This window comes from Bos indicus x Bos taurus, chromosome 12 (assembly GCF_003369695.1).
Source record: "Bos indicus x Bos taurus breed Angus x Brahman F1 hybrid chromosome 12, Bos_hybrid_MaternalHap_v2.0, whole genome shotgun sequence".
NCBI lineage: Eukaryota > Metazoa > Chordata > Mammalia > Artiodactyla > Bovidae > Bos > Bos indicus x Bos taurus.
Genome location: NC_040087.1, coordinates 30,740,602 through 30,755,416, shown reverse-complemented (window position 1 = coordinate 30,755,416; position 14,815 = coordinate 30,740,602). Strand labels below are relative to the sequence as shown.

The 14,815-nt window shown below is 47.1% G+C and overlaps 1 protein-coding gene across 3 annotated transcripts in view; it reads left to right on the top strand.

Annotated features, from left to right (window-relative positions):
* Window positions 1-14,815, top strand: part of MTUS2 (microtubule associated scaffold protein 2) — a 388,026-nt gene that overhangs the window by 368,113 nt on the left and 5,098 nt on the right. For all 3 annotated transcript variants that reach the window (XM_027557497.1, XM_027557498.1, XM_027557499.1), the window contains 4 exons: window positions 1,308-1,413; window positions 7,988-8,061; window positions 11,623-11,721; window positions 12,741-12,860. In XM_027557497.1, the coding sequence (XP_027413298.1) occupies window positions 1,308-1,413; window positions 7,988-8,061; window positions 11,623-11,721; window positions 12,741-12,860 (399 nt within the window). The remainder of the gene's footprint in view (window positions 1-1,307; window positions 1,414-7,987; window positions 8,062-11,622; window positions 11,722-12,740; window positions 12,861-14,815) is intronic.

The window sequence follows — 14,815 nt, the reverse complement described above, 5'->3', positions numbered from 1 at the left end:
TGTGTGTGTGTGTAACAATGTAAAATGGTGCTTTTACAACGGGTCACCGACGGAGAACTTGGAAAAACATTGTTCTGGTTTGCTGTCATAGGGAGAGGTCACCTTATGCAATGATTCCTGTAAGTCATACACTTGAAGTTAAAATAATACCCCAACAACAAATGGAGAAGGAAATGGCAACCCACTCCAATATTCTTGCCTGGAGAATCCCATGGACAGAGGAGCCTGGCAGGCTATAGTCCACGGGGTTGCAAGAGTCAGACACGACCGAGGGGCTAAAGCACCACCACCAACAAAAATAACAAAAACAGTAAAGGTGGTAGGTGCGTGGTGGACGGGCGGTGGCGGTGGCGGTGGCTGCGGAGGTCGGGAGGGGAAAACAAAGCATCCTGGGCTGGCTGCGTTCCCAGGATTAAGTTCCTGGAGATGCATCTTCAGCCAGAGAAAGAGCAGCTTCTCGGGGGCAGCTCCCACAGCCTGGGCAGGGGAGGTCCACTCCGCCATCGGCGGGGAGCACGTTCATGGCTGAGGAGCAGGGGTGGTGAGCACACATCTACCCGCTTGCCTGGGGCTGGTGAGCAGGCTGTTGGGCGCTGGTTGCTGGTCTTGCAGGGGAGGCAGTGGCCGGGCATTTGAGAGCCTCATCCATGGAGTCAGGCAGCCTCAGGCTCTGCCACTTACTAGCCCTTGGGCAAAACGCTTCAGACCTCTCGAAGCCTCAGTTTCCTCATCTGGAAAATGGAGATGAAAATATTGACTTTATTGCTGTGAGGGTTGAGTGGAGGATCAGGCAGCTGGATACGTGTTGGTTCCCTCCAGCTACCTTGCCTGCTGTAGCTCCCACCTGCCGCTGGGGGGCAGGACGGACCGTCTGGTCGGGGAGGACCCTCTTCTCTTCCTTATTACCTGGTGGAGGGCTTGGTGGAAGGGGCAGGAATGGAGGCGGGGGTGAGAAAATGGTCCTGAGGAGGCCCAGGGCAGTGAGGAGGTGGCTTAGGCGGCCCCCCACCTCCAGCCGGGAGCTGCTTCCTCCTGCGTGAACAGCAGACCTGCCGCAGTGACCTCCCCGTAACATTCCCCCACCCACCCACCCCCGGCTCCAGGGTTCCCACGTCACCACCAGACCCTGTCTTCTGCCTCAGTGAAGTCTGGAGAGGGCAGCTATCACCTCAGCAGAGTGTCCCTCCCTAGACGTCCGGGCCACGGACCCTTCCCCTCATTCAAGTCCCCCTCTGTCCTCCAGGCAGTGGGGCGTCGCAGCCTCGGGCCCCAGCTCTCCAAGTAACCAGAGCTGTGATCTCCTGCAGGTGGAGGACATCACCGCCAGCCATGAGGCTGCGCTCCTAGAGATGGAGAACAGCCACACGCTCACCCTCGCGATCCTGCAAGATGACCACGAGCACAAGGCCCAAGGTAGCTGACCTTGGGGGGGTGTGTGTGTGTGTGGTCAGCGGGGCCGGGTGTGTGCACCCACTTCTCCCGCTGCAGACACAAGGGGCCTCCCTTCACCTCCCCCTCCTCTATCCTTTCTCCCTTGCTCTTCGTCCTAGTATGTCCTTTGTGTTGCTTCTTGTGTTAAGAAAACACCAAAATCCAGGGCCTGAGTAACTTCTTTCCTCTGAAGCTGATCCTCTCAACCCTGAAGTCTAGACTCCCCAAGGAGCCATGGTCCTACCCCATGGTGTGGGGCAGCTGGTCTGGGGTACAGCCTCAACTTGTTAAAGCTCAGGTGAGTGAGTAAGTGAAGTTGCTCAGTCGTGTCCGATTCTGCGACCCCATGGACTGTAGCCCACCAGGCCCCTCCCTCCATGGGATTCTCCAGGCAAGAGTACTGGAGTGGGTTGCCATTTCCTTCTCCAGGGGATCATCCCGACCCAGGGATCAAACCCGGGTCTCCCATGCCAACAGGGAAACCCGAAGGTGATTCCAATGGGCGGCCAAGCTTGAGAACCACCATTTTCAAGTAGGTGTAGAAATCCTGGGCTTTGTCTTGTGTGGTGGCCTTGCAATGGTCAGGACCACTCCAGCCTCTGATGAGGCCTGGCTGACTACACTGGGCACTCAGACGACATTCACCATGGGCAGAAGTGGACTCTCGGGATCTTGCTTTTTTACGTTTTTTTTGTAACTTTGAATTGTCTTTGGGTACCTAGGATTTTATTGGGTTGGCCAGAAAGTTCCTTTGGGTATTTCCTTACAACGTCACAGAAAAACCCAAACCAGCTTTTTTGGCCAACCCAATAATTCGGTCATTAACAACAGTAACAGTGTTTAGTAAGTAGAGCTGAGATTTTTGACTCTGTGAAAGAAGCTTTTTACACATTCACATGCGTATACATTCAGTTCAGTTCATTTCAGTTCAGTTGCTCAGTCGTGTCCGACTCTTTGCGACCCCATGAATTGCAGCACGCCAGGCCTCCCTGTCCATCACCAACTCCCGGAGTTCACTCAAACTCACGTCCATCGAGTTGGTGATGCCATCTCATCCTCTGTCGTCCCCTTTTCCTCCTGCCCCTCAATCCCTCCCAGCATCAGAGTTTTTTCCAATGAATCACCTCTTCACGTGAGGTGGCCAAAGTACTGGAGTTTCAGCTTTAGCATCATTCCTTCCAAAGAACACCCAGGGCTGACCTCCTTTAGAATGGACTGGTTGGATCTCCTTGCAGTCCAAGGGACTCTCAAGAATCTTCTCCAACACCACAGTTCAAAATCATCAATTCCTCGGTGCTCAGCTTTCTTCACAGTCCAACTCTCACATCCATACATGACCACTGGAAAAACCATAGCCTTGACTAGACGGACCTTTGTTGGCAAAGTAATGTCTCTGCTTTTTAATATACTATCTAGGTTGGTCATAACTTTCCTTCCAAGGAGTAAGCGTCTTTTAATTTCATGGCTGCAGTCACCATCTGTAGTGATTTTGGAGCCCAAAAAAATAAAGTTTAACGCTGTTTCCACTGTTTCCCCATCTATTTCCCATGAAGTGATGGGACCAGATGCCATGATCTTCGTTTTCTGAATGTTGAGCTTTAAGCCAACTTTTTCAGTCTCCTCTTTCACTTTCATCAAGAGGCTTTTTAGTTCCTTTTCACTTTCTGCCATAAGGGTGGTATCATCTGCATATCTAAGGTTATTGATATTTCTCCCGGCAATCTTGATTCCAGCTTGTGTTTCTTCCAGCCCAGCCTTTCTCATGATGTACTCTGCATAGAAGTTAAATAAGCAGGGTGACAATATACAGCCTTGAAGTACTCCTTTTCCTATTTGGAACCAGTCGGTTGTTCCATGTCCAGTTCTCACTGTTGCTTCCTGACCTGCATACAAATTTCTCAAGAGGCAGGTCAGGTGGTCTGGTTATCCCCTCTCTTTCAGAATTTTCCACAGTTTATTGTGATCCACACAGTCAAAGGCTTTGGCATAGTCAATAAAGCAGAAATAGATGTTTTTCTGGAACTCTCTTGCTTTTTCAATGATCCAGTGGATGTTGGCAATTTAATCTCTGGTTCCTCTGGCTTTTCTAAAACCAGCTTGAACATTTGGAAGTTCACGGTTCACGTATTGCTGAAGCCTGGCTTGGAGAATTTTGAGCATAACTTTACTAGCGTGTGAGATGAGTGCAGTTGTGCAGTAGTTTGAGCATTCTTTGGCATTGCCTTTGGAATTGGAATGAAAACATTACTATCTGTAGTAATGCATTTTTTAATATAAATTTATTTATTTTAATTGGAGGCTAATTACTTTACAATATTGTATTGGTTTTGCCATACATCAACATGAATCTGCCACAGGGGGACACGTGTTCCCAATCCTGAACCCCCCTCCCACCTCTCTCCCCATACCATCCCTCTGGGTCATTCCAGTGCACCAGCCCCGAGCTTCCTGTATCCTGCATCGAACCTGGACTGGTGATTTGTCTTATTTATGATATTATACATTTTCAATGCCATTCTCCCAAATCATCCCACCCTTGCCCTCTCCCACAGAGTCCAAAAGACTCTTCTGTACATCTGTGTCTCTTTTGCTGTCTTGCATACAGGGTTATCATTACCATCTTTCTAAATTCCATATATATGCATTAGTATACTGTATTGGTGTTTTTCTTTCTGGCTTACTTCACTCTGTATAATAGGCTCCAGTTTCATCCACCTCATTAGAACTGATTCAAATGTATTCTTTTTAATGGCTGAGTAATACTCCATTGTGTATATGTACCACAGCTTTCTTATCTATTCATCTGCTGATGGACATCTAGGTTGCTTCCATGTCCTGGCTATTATAAACAGTGCTGTGATGAACATTGGGGTACATGTGTCTCTTTCCCTTCTGGTTTCCTCAGTGTGTATGCCCAGCAGTGGGATTGCTGGGTGATAAGGCAGTTCTATTTCCAGTTTTTTAAGGAATCTCCACACTGTTCTCCATAGTGGCTGTACTAGTTTGCATTCCCACCAACAGTGTAAGAGGGTTCCCTTTTCTCCACACCCTCTCCAGCATTTATTGCTTGTAGACTTTTGGATCGTAGCCATTCTGACTGGCGTGAAATGGTACCTCATTGTGGTTTTGATTTGCATTTCTCTGATGAGTGATGTTGAGCATCTTTTCATGCGTTTGTTAGCCATCTGTATGTCTTCTTTGGAGAAATGTCTGTTTAGTTCTTTGGCCCATTTTTTGATTGGGTCATTTATTTTTCTGGAATTGAGCTGCAGGAGTTTCTTGTTTATTTTTGAGATTAATTTTTTGTCCGTTTCTTCATTTGCTTTTATTTTCTCCCATTCTGAAGGCTGTCTTTTCACCTTGCTTATAGTTTCCTTTGTTGTGCAGAAGCTTTTAATTTTAATTAGGTCCCATTTGTTTATTTTTGCTTTTATTTCCAGTATTCTGGGAGGTGGGTCATAGAGGATCCTGCTGTGATTTATGTCGGAGAGTGTTTTGTCTATGTTCTCCTCTAGGAGTTTTATAGTTTCTGGTCTTTTGTTTAGATCTTTAATCCATTTTGAGTTTATTTTTGTCTATGGTGTTAGAAAGTGTTTTACATTACTACAGATAGTAAGCATATACATTACTATCTGTAATTTTTTTTTTCAATTTTCCCTCTCCTTTTTTTCTCTCTCCAGTCAGCTGGTTGCTAAATTAGATGGAAAATAATTAATGTAAGAATAGATTAATACATTTTTTAATGCCAGAATTTTTTAATGTGTAATTTTTGTAGTTGCAAAGGCCTCTGTTAGCAATATAAAACCAAAATATAGTAATAAAAAGGCTGATACATTCAACTAAATAAAAATTGTTATAAAAATATAAACAACTTCAAAAGGCAAACTACAATTAGAAAATATTTTCTGCATCTATACAGCAAAGGACAAATTCTCTTAATATATCAGTTCAGTTGCTCAGTCATGTCCAACTCTGCGACCGCATGGACTGTAGCACGCCAGGCCTCCCTGTCCATCACCAGCTCCCGGAGTTCACTCAAACTCATGTCCATTGAGTCAGTGATGCCATCCAGCCATCTCATCCTCTGTCGTCCCCTTCTCCTCCCTCATTCAATCTTTCCCAGCATCAGGGTCTTTTCGAATGAGTCAGTTCTTCACATCAGGTGGGCAAATGGGAGCGGGAGTCAGGATGGGGAACACATGTACACCCTTAGCTGATTCATGTCAATGTATGGCAAAACACACTACAATATTGTAAAGTAATTAGCCTCCAATTAAAATTAATTAATTAATTAAAAAAAAATTAAAGATGCTTGCTTCTTGGAAGAAAAGTTATGACCAACCTAAACAGCATATTAAAAAGCAGAGACATTACTTTGCCAACAAAGGTCCGTCTAGGCAAGGTTATGGTTTTTCCTGTGGTCATGTATGGATGTGAGAGTTGGACTGTAAAGAAAGCTGAGCACTGAAGAATTGATGCTTTTGAACTGTGGTGTTGGAGAAGACTCTTGAGAGTCCCTTGGACTGCAAGGAGATCCAACTAGTCCATCCTAAAGGAAATCAGTCCTCAATATTCATTGGAAGGACTGATGGTGAAGCTTAATACGTTTTAAGAACCAGAGTATCAGAGTTTTAAAATCATTTTTAAAGTGTTCTTTGTCAATAATGAGCCACACTGTGTTAGCAGTCAGTGTTCATGTGGTTGCCTCCTCAAGCTCTAGCCCCACCACCTCTGGGAACTCTTGATGCATTGAAGAGTCCAAGCTGGAGGCAAGGAGAGGGCAGGAGAGGAATTTCCTGAGAACCAATTTAATGTATTACCTGTGTCCTGAGAGCACATCTTATGCTTAGAGTACCAGTTCCCATCCTTGGATGAACACTGGAACCACCTGTTTTTTTTTTTGTTTGTTTGTTTTTTTTAAGTACTGTTGTGTAGATCCCATTACAGACATTCCAGTTCGATTGCTCTGGGGATGAGGCCCAGACATCAGGGTTTTTTTAAAAGCTGCCCAGGTGATTCTAATATGTAGAAAAATCTGAGAATCACTTAGAGCATCGTGTTAAGTATGGGACGGAGTGCCATGACCTCGGAATAATGTACATCGTGGGTACATAGATAGTTGCCATGGTTATGCTGTCTCCAGGATAGATGCTGACTTTAATTTGCTGGTGAGGTACTGGGATCTCCTGAAAATGGCCTAAAGCCCATCACCGTGCTGTAGGAAAATGGTCCCAGAAGAGGGGACAGGAATGGAAATGTTACATTGAGCGTTGCCTTTTGTTTGTGGATTTCATGTAAACAGACCTGGTAGATTTTTCTGATTAATGAAGTCTCACCTAGACACCACATCCAGGGACTTTGAATTATATATAATGTGCAGACAGTGCAGGCATATGTAACGGTAACGAAAATATTCATTATTATGGTTGATGCACTCAGTGGCTATTAACAGTAATCATTTAGACAGAGGCACATAGACCAGAAGGCCACATGGTTTTATGGCAATGAACTAATCATAAATTTTTTTTTTCCCTCCAAATGTAAACTTCAGCTGTAACAACTGGATTTCTTAGAGAGCTTCACGATCATTAGTTAAAAGACCTAGGTCAACGGGAACCACAGAATTTTTCCTAATTGCAGCTCATGCCAGCCAGGAAGATTATTATTAGTCTCCAGTACTCTCCTGTGCTAAAGCATATGATACAGGCTGATTAATGAGACCTTTCTTCCCTCCAGTTATAACTGGAAAACAAATTGCTTCTGTAGCTAGAATGAGACGGGCTTCATCCAGCTAATAAGACCATTCCCATCTGGAGAAAAATAGAATCCATTTGCTTAATAATTCTCACATAACATCTCTTCTGCCTAACTTGCAAATTACTACTGGAATGTCACTTTTCACAGAATAAAATTGTTCCAAACACTCCAAGAGGATTCCATCCAGTGAGTCCTTCATTCTGCCTGAATGTCTCAACGTTGACTCTCTGCTCAAGCAAACCCTAGCAATCTGTGGTTTCCAGAGTGTGGTCCAGAAGCCACCAAGGGGACCTTGCAAGCACCGCACTGGTCCCATTCACCTGTCCATTCTGCAGCAAGCCACACGCTGCTGTCCTTGGAAGACTCCCTCCTTCAACCTGAAAAGTGATCCTGGGAGGGAAGAAAGTGGAGATTTAACGTTAATCACTCAGTGGTTTTACCATCGGGAAGAGTTGGAAAATCAATGAGTGTTGTGAATGGAGAAGCTGATTCGGCTAGGGTGGTGGTCGAGCTGCATGTAAAGGGAGTGTGTGTGTAGGCGGCTCTGCTTGCTTCCCTCCTTCCTTTCTTTCCTCTTCCTCTCACTCTTTCTTCTTTTTCCCTCCTATCCTCTCTCCCTCTCTCCTAAACAACATCACATGCAATTTCAAACTAACGGAGAGATCTCTTTTGGCTTAAGTCTGCTATATGCTGGTGTCCGCTAGTCACTTCTGTCACCAGTCTTCCTCTGGCAAAAGAATCTTGTTTGACCCCTTTTCCAGAGAAAGATCAGCTTAACAATTTGATGTCTCCTCTGCAGAACTGATATCGACCCACGAGCTCGAAAAGAAAGAATTGGAAGAAAACTTTGAAAAGCTGCGGCTGTCATTACAGGTTAGTATTTCCTAACTCTGACTTTCAGGCAATGGCAGCAGACATCTCTTCCTGACAGTTCTTCCTGTCTGCAGGCATTTATGTGGCACCTGCTGTGTACTGGATCCTGCACTAAGCAGTGGAATATGAGGGATAAATAAGACCTAACTCCCTGCCCTTAAGGAGTTTTCTGTCTGCTCAGAGCTCATCCTTGCACAGAATGGATAATACCATTGGTGCCACGGACTGCTCCCCATGTGCTATGGTCAGAGCCATGTTTAGGGGAGGGGGAGGATTGGGGGCAGAGTATTCTAGGCAGGAGGAATGGGGTAAGAAGATTCATTCAGGGTAGAAGACATAGCAGATGCTCTGGGCATTGTTAAAGCAACTTCAATACCCTGGAGACAAAAGCTTCTTGCTTTGGGGCATCCCACTTCCAACCTACACAAAGCATGGGTCTCAGGTGCCGGGGCTGCTACCTGGCTTCCTCCTGGCCTTGAGGGGAGACTGACAGACCTCTCAGATCACTTGCCTGCCTCTCCCTCCAGCCTGCCAGAGATGCCCACCCCCACCCCCAACCCCCTGGCCAACTTCTTCTGTGAAAAGCTGTTGACTGTCCCCAGGCCTAGGGAAGGGCTGTCGGAGAAGCCAGGGGGAGGTTGGTGGCCCTGCCTCCGTTGGCAGCTGTGGGTGTCCCAGTCCTAGAAAGATTACCTTTGAAATATTAGGGACACTCACATTTGGAGGTTTGGAAGGCGAAGACCATAACTCAAACAGAAAGGCGGGAATTTTGCTTTTTGGATGGCTCACTTTCCCCAGGCAGTGTTTCTTACACAGTGTCTGCCCTGCCAAGCAGAAAATCTAGGATTATGGAGTGTCACACTATTGAGTGGACTTTGCAAAAAATTTTAAATGCAGCTGCTTGCTGCATGCCCACCCCCGATCCATCGATCCATCAGTGGGCCTGCATATGCCCCCATACCCCTCATGTGGCTTATCCTTGGCAGGTTTACCCCAAACTGCCTTCTTTGTGTCCCCTACGTTCCACACTGTGCTAAGTCATTTCAGTTGTGTCTGACTCTTTGTGACCCCATGAACTGTAGCCTGCCAGACTCCTCTATCCACGGGATTCTCCAGGCAAGAATACTGGAGTGGGTTGCCTTGTGCCCCTCCAGGGGATCTAACCCGCGTCTCTTACATCTCCTGCATTAGCAGGTGGGTTCTTTACCACTAGCGCCACTTGGGAAGCCATTCCACACCACCCAGATACATTACCCTAGGGAACACAAACCAGGAATGTAACAGCAGTACTGTAATGTATCAAAACCCCACAATAGTCCAAAAGCAAAAGACAGAGTTTTGTTTCATCAGTGAGTCTTCACTTTGCCACGTCACACAGTCATGAACCGTGCACATTTTAGTGGTGACTCACCGGCAGAACCCATTTGAGCTGGAGACTTGCAGGTACCAGGTGGGTGCAGCTGCTTAAACCAATTTTCTTGGGCTAATGGCTACTAGAGAAACAGGTTTGAGTTAAAAGATTTGAGTTTGGGGCTTAAATCCCACTGTATCTCCTCTTAATAGATTTTAAATCATGGACAGTTACATAAGCTGTAAACATTAGTTTACTCATCTGTAAAATGGGGATAATACCAGTTCCTTCCTCAAGATATGAGCAGCTTAAGGGAAATAAATATGTGTCAACGAAGAAAACTAATCAATAGTCAATCTAAGAAAGAAATGGATAATTTTATTCAAGCCAACCTGAGGATGAGAACCCAGGAGACAATCTTCATGTGGAATACAGTCATATACAATGGAATACTATTCAGCCCTGAAAAGGAATGAATTTTGCCATTTGCAGCAACATGGATGAACTTGAAGGGTGTTATGCTAAAAGTGAAATAAGTCAGGCAGAGGAGGACAAATACTGTATGATATCACTTAGATGTGGAATCTAAAAAATACAACAAATTAGTGAATATCACCAAAAAAAAAGAAACAGAGTCTTAGGTATAAAGAACAAGTTAGTGGTTAGCAGTGGTGGGGAGGGGCCACATGGAGGCAGGGAGACAGAGTATAAGACAGTCTCAAGGATGTATTGTACAACATGGGGAGGATAGCCAATATTTTTTAAAAATTGTAAAATGGAAAGTAATCTTTCAAAATTGTATCTAAATTTTTTTTTAATTTAAACAAAGACAAAAATCCCTGAGATTGTCCCACCTGTTATAGGTCAATGCACAGTTGTATAAATTTTTGAAATAAAAGATCTAGCATCAAAGTCGGAGAAGGCAATGGCACCCCACTCCAGTACTCTTGCCTGGAAAATCCCATGGACGGAGGAGCCTGGTAGGCTGCAGTCCATGGGGTCGCTAAGAGTCAGACACGACTGAGAGACTTCACTTTCACTTTTCACTTTCATGCATTGGAGAAGGAAATGGCAACCCACTCCAGTGTTCTTGCCTGGAGAATCCCAGGGACGGCGGAGCCTGGTGGCCGTCTCTGGGGTCGCACAGAGTCGGACACGACTGAAGTGACTTAGCATAGCATAGCATAGCATCAAAGTAACACATTGTCAGTGCACATGGTCCAACAGGGTGAGCAGCAGGTCACTATGACACCTTAAAGGATTGAGAAAGGAATCTTATCTCCTAAGGAGTTACCTTGCTGGCACCTGGAAAATGTACTTTTTTTTTTTTTGGTCTGGTGAGCAGGCATCCCTGTGTCTTCCAAGGGGATCCAATTAATGCATAATGCAGGTACCCAATGCACACTGAAGAGGGGTAGTGGCCCAGATGGGCAGAGATGGTATTTTATGTTTAAAATTTTTCTGGTCATGCCTTAAAAATAAATACATTTCATCACGTGTAAGGTGTATAGAGCACTAGGCAACAGCTACTTCTTTATAATAGTTCCAGGCAATGTCACGTATATCATCATCATTATGGTACCATAGTAATGACATAGGAGGCAGAATCCTTCAGGACCTGTTGTCACCGTGTTTAGTGGGGTTGGCGGGGGCGGGGGTGGGGGTGGGGTGTGCTCGGGGCTCAGGCAGAGCAAGGAGTCAGGGTCAGTTTGACAGCTTCTGGCTTGAACTTTACAAATACAGAGAGTTCTTCTTTGAGATGGATTAATTGTCCTTCTTGAAGTCTGGGCCGGGGGTTGCGGCTAGAGGCCAGACTAGACACCTCTCTGCTGATGGTTTGCCTCTGTGAGGTTGGTTATTGAATTACTAAATGCCCCCCTTGCTGCAGGCTTCTTGTTGGGGCAGAAGCGAGACGGCATTCCCGTCTCAGAGTCAGGTCTCCTGCTTTGGGCACCCCCCGCCCCCCACACTTTCTGTGCGGCAGCAACATTCACCTGTCAGTGTCTTGTGGTCCGTTCTGGACAAGGCACCAAGGTGGGGAGACAGTGGGCACTTGGGGGCCTCTCCCCCTGGCATGTGATGCCCTTTTTGTGGGACCCAGTGGGGCCCCCCTGACCTCACTGCCCCGTGAGGAGCAACCCGGGCAGGGGGTGCCTCCCAGGGGCTGTGTCTGTGAGGATCGAGCTAGATGTCTCATGCGTTACCTGCAGGACCAAGTGGACACGCTGACCTTCCAGAGCCAGTCTTTGCGGGACCGAGCCCGGCGCTTCGAGGAGGCTCTGAGGAAAAACACGGAGGAGCAGCTGGAGGTACCATGAGCTCTCAGCCTCCTAGCACCCTGCAAGCCTGGTGCTCCCCCAGCATCACCCCAAAGACAGAGCCCCTGTGCTGATCTGACTCCAGAGCGACAGTGGTCGGGGCCTGCCAGGATTTTAAACATACATCCATAGGCACCTGTCCTGAGTCAGGACAGCTGTGGGTTCTCCATCTGAGTGTTATTCTTGCTGCATTTCACAGGGCTCCCCAGCCACTGTCTATGAGCCCCTGGGACAAGCTGGACCTGGAAATGCCTCTGCCTCACCCTTACCCCCACCCCAACCTCTCATTCCTTCCCAACCCCAACTCCACAGGGAGGCATTGCTGAAGGTTGAAGGTTTCTTTTTCCAGAAACCCTGGCAAAATTCCTTCCCTCTATGTAGGGTTGCCAGGTGAAATCCATGACACCCAGTGAAATGTGAGATAAATGAGCTTTTTAAATACGTCTCCTACAGTACAAAAAAGTTGTTTATGTTACATTCAGACTTAATTGAACATCCTGTCATTTTATTTGTCACATCTGGCAGACTTACTCCAACAGTTCTTTTTCCACAATGCCTTTTTAAACTACTTTGCTCATTTCCTACGCAGGGTGTGGAGCGGGCGGGGCTGACCATGGGCACAGGTAGGGACCTGTACCAATCTTTGCCTGTGTGTTGAACCAAGTAGCCTGGGCGAATGTTAAAGGCCAATGTTGAATTTAGTGTTTTTGCCCACTAAGTTCCCTTGGGGGGCTGGGCTGGTAATATCCAGCCACCCCAGTATCTGACATTTCAGGGACTGATGGCCTCCCCTCTTCTGCTCCCCATGAAGCTGGATTTTTAGTCTCACTCCCAGTGGAAACTCCTGGGCATCTTTATCAGGGAGGACTGTGAGCATTCTCGCCCACCTGCCCCTTTGCTCTTGTTAAGCTTGTTAACAGAGACTAGATTTCACTGAGTTCACAACACTGGTGAATGCTGGGCTTTGCCGGGGTGCCTGGGAAACAGCTCCTTACTCTCTGCCCCTGCAGATTGCCTTGGCTCCTTATCAGCACTTGGAAGAAGACATGAAGAGTCTGAAACAGGTGTTGGAGATGAAGAATCAACAGATACATCAGCAGGAAAAGAAGATTCTTGAGCTGGAAAAGCTGGTGAGTTGCCTGTAACCCTGGGAGGCCCCCATAACTGGCATGATATTCCCGCTGCCCTTGTGGGTGAAAGGATTAACAGTGTTTGAGGGAACACCCGGCCCTTACCTGTCCATTGCTTGCACCTGAGCAGAAAAGATCACAGATGAGGCTCCAGGCCTTGTTTTGGGAGCCAGGAGTTCAGGAATCTCAGACGTGGCCTCGTTTGTACAAGTCTAGAGCGCATCTGAGTCCCTGTCTGCATCGCCATCCATCACTGTGAACTGCTAACTTCTCCCCTCCCAGGGGAGGACGTGCAGTGAGCCTGCATCCGGGGGGCATCGCTGATGGGCACCAGGCACTGTGCAGACACTTTGTGTCTGTTCAGTAATTCCGACAGCAATCCATTGAGTGGGATTCCATTGTCAAGAGTCTCCTTTTACAGATGCAGAGATGGAGGCTTAGGAAAAGGTCTTGTCTCATCCAGAGCCAGTTAGTGGCCCAGCCCAGGCAGGAACCATGAGCCAGAGCTCCAGGCCTCGGCTTCCACCGGGTTCTGGTTCCCAGAGAACTAGCAAAGGGCGTGCCTTTCGGGGAATAGAGTGCTCAGAGTTCACTGCCAGACCCTGTGGGTACAAGTGTTGCAACTGAGATAGTAGTCCAAAGTTAGCAGCAGGGAGGCCTGCCTCCAAAGAGATACTATCTTGATGGGAAGGTTGGCCCAAGGGACTCATATAGAGTCATTTTTTTTCTTATCATTATTTTTAAATTTTTGATACTATAGAAGGAAAATATGTGCATTATAGTTAATTATAAGATAAAAATAAGGAAATTAAAATGCCATATTTCTACCACTGTTAACACTTTCTGAAGGCTTTCCTCCATACAAGTGTACACACCCCAATAAACAGCACGTGCACACACACACACACGCATGCACGCACACAGGCACATGCGCACGCACACACACACACACACACACAGATTTTGCATCCTGCTTCTTTTCAGTTAGCACATCTTCAACTCACCATCTCAGTAAGTGATCATCTCCTCTTAGCTTTTAAAGTTCTCTGCATGTCTCGGAAATGTCCTGGCAGCTGGTTTATCCAAACCAGGAGCTGGTCCCAGACCACCTGTTGCATTCAGTCATCATGTCTGCTCTCCTGATCTAGCACCATCCTTCTCTGGGCATCTCTAGCTGCACAGATGCTTATCCGTTAGGATGGGAGCAGATGGGGCTGTGAGTGCCCATTACAGCATCCTGGGTGATGCTGGCGTCCTGGGACCTTCCAGCAGCTTAGCTTGAAGGCCAGTGGGGCCAGCTGAAGTAGACAGAGCCCTGCCCCTCTCAGCCCTGCAGCCCTCCTCCTCCAGGCTGGACTGTCTGCATCCTTATCTGGTCAACCAGCAGCCTCTGGGTTTATCAGGCTATTTTTAGCCCTGCTCTAGGCACTCTGTGGGCATGCAAGAGTTCATTCCAGAAACCTTTCCAGGCAGGGGTGGGGGCAGGGAGAATTGATTGAATCACTTCCCATTTCCTAGGAGGGCTTCCTTGGTGGCTCAGATGGTAAAGAGTCTGCCTGCAATACAGGACACCCACATAATATCCCCTGGATCGGGAAAGATCCCCTGGAGAATTAAATGGCAACCCACTCCGGTATTCTTCCCTGGGGAATTCCATGGATAGAGGAGCCTGGCAGGCTGTGGTTCATAGGTTCGCAAAGAGTTTGGACACAACTGAAGCAACCTAGCACACACAGGCATAGTGAATTACATATGCACAATTTATGTGTGTGCCTATATTGGATTCCTGTGTAGAATACACTTCTCATAGTGAGTGTCTCCGTGCCCCTGCCATTGTCAGAGATGAGCCATGAGCACCCCCCAGGGTCCAGTTTGGCTGGTGGGTCCCCTGGTTCTCCCTATCGGGTCCTCCGCCCTGCACTGGCACCTCTGGCAGTACCTGTATGCACAGCACC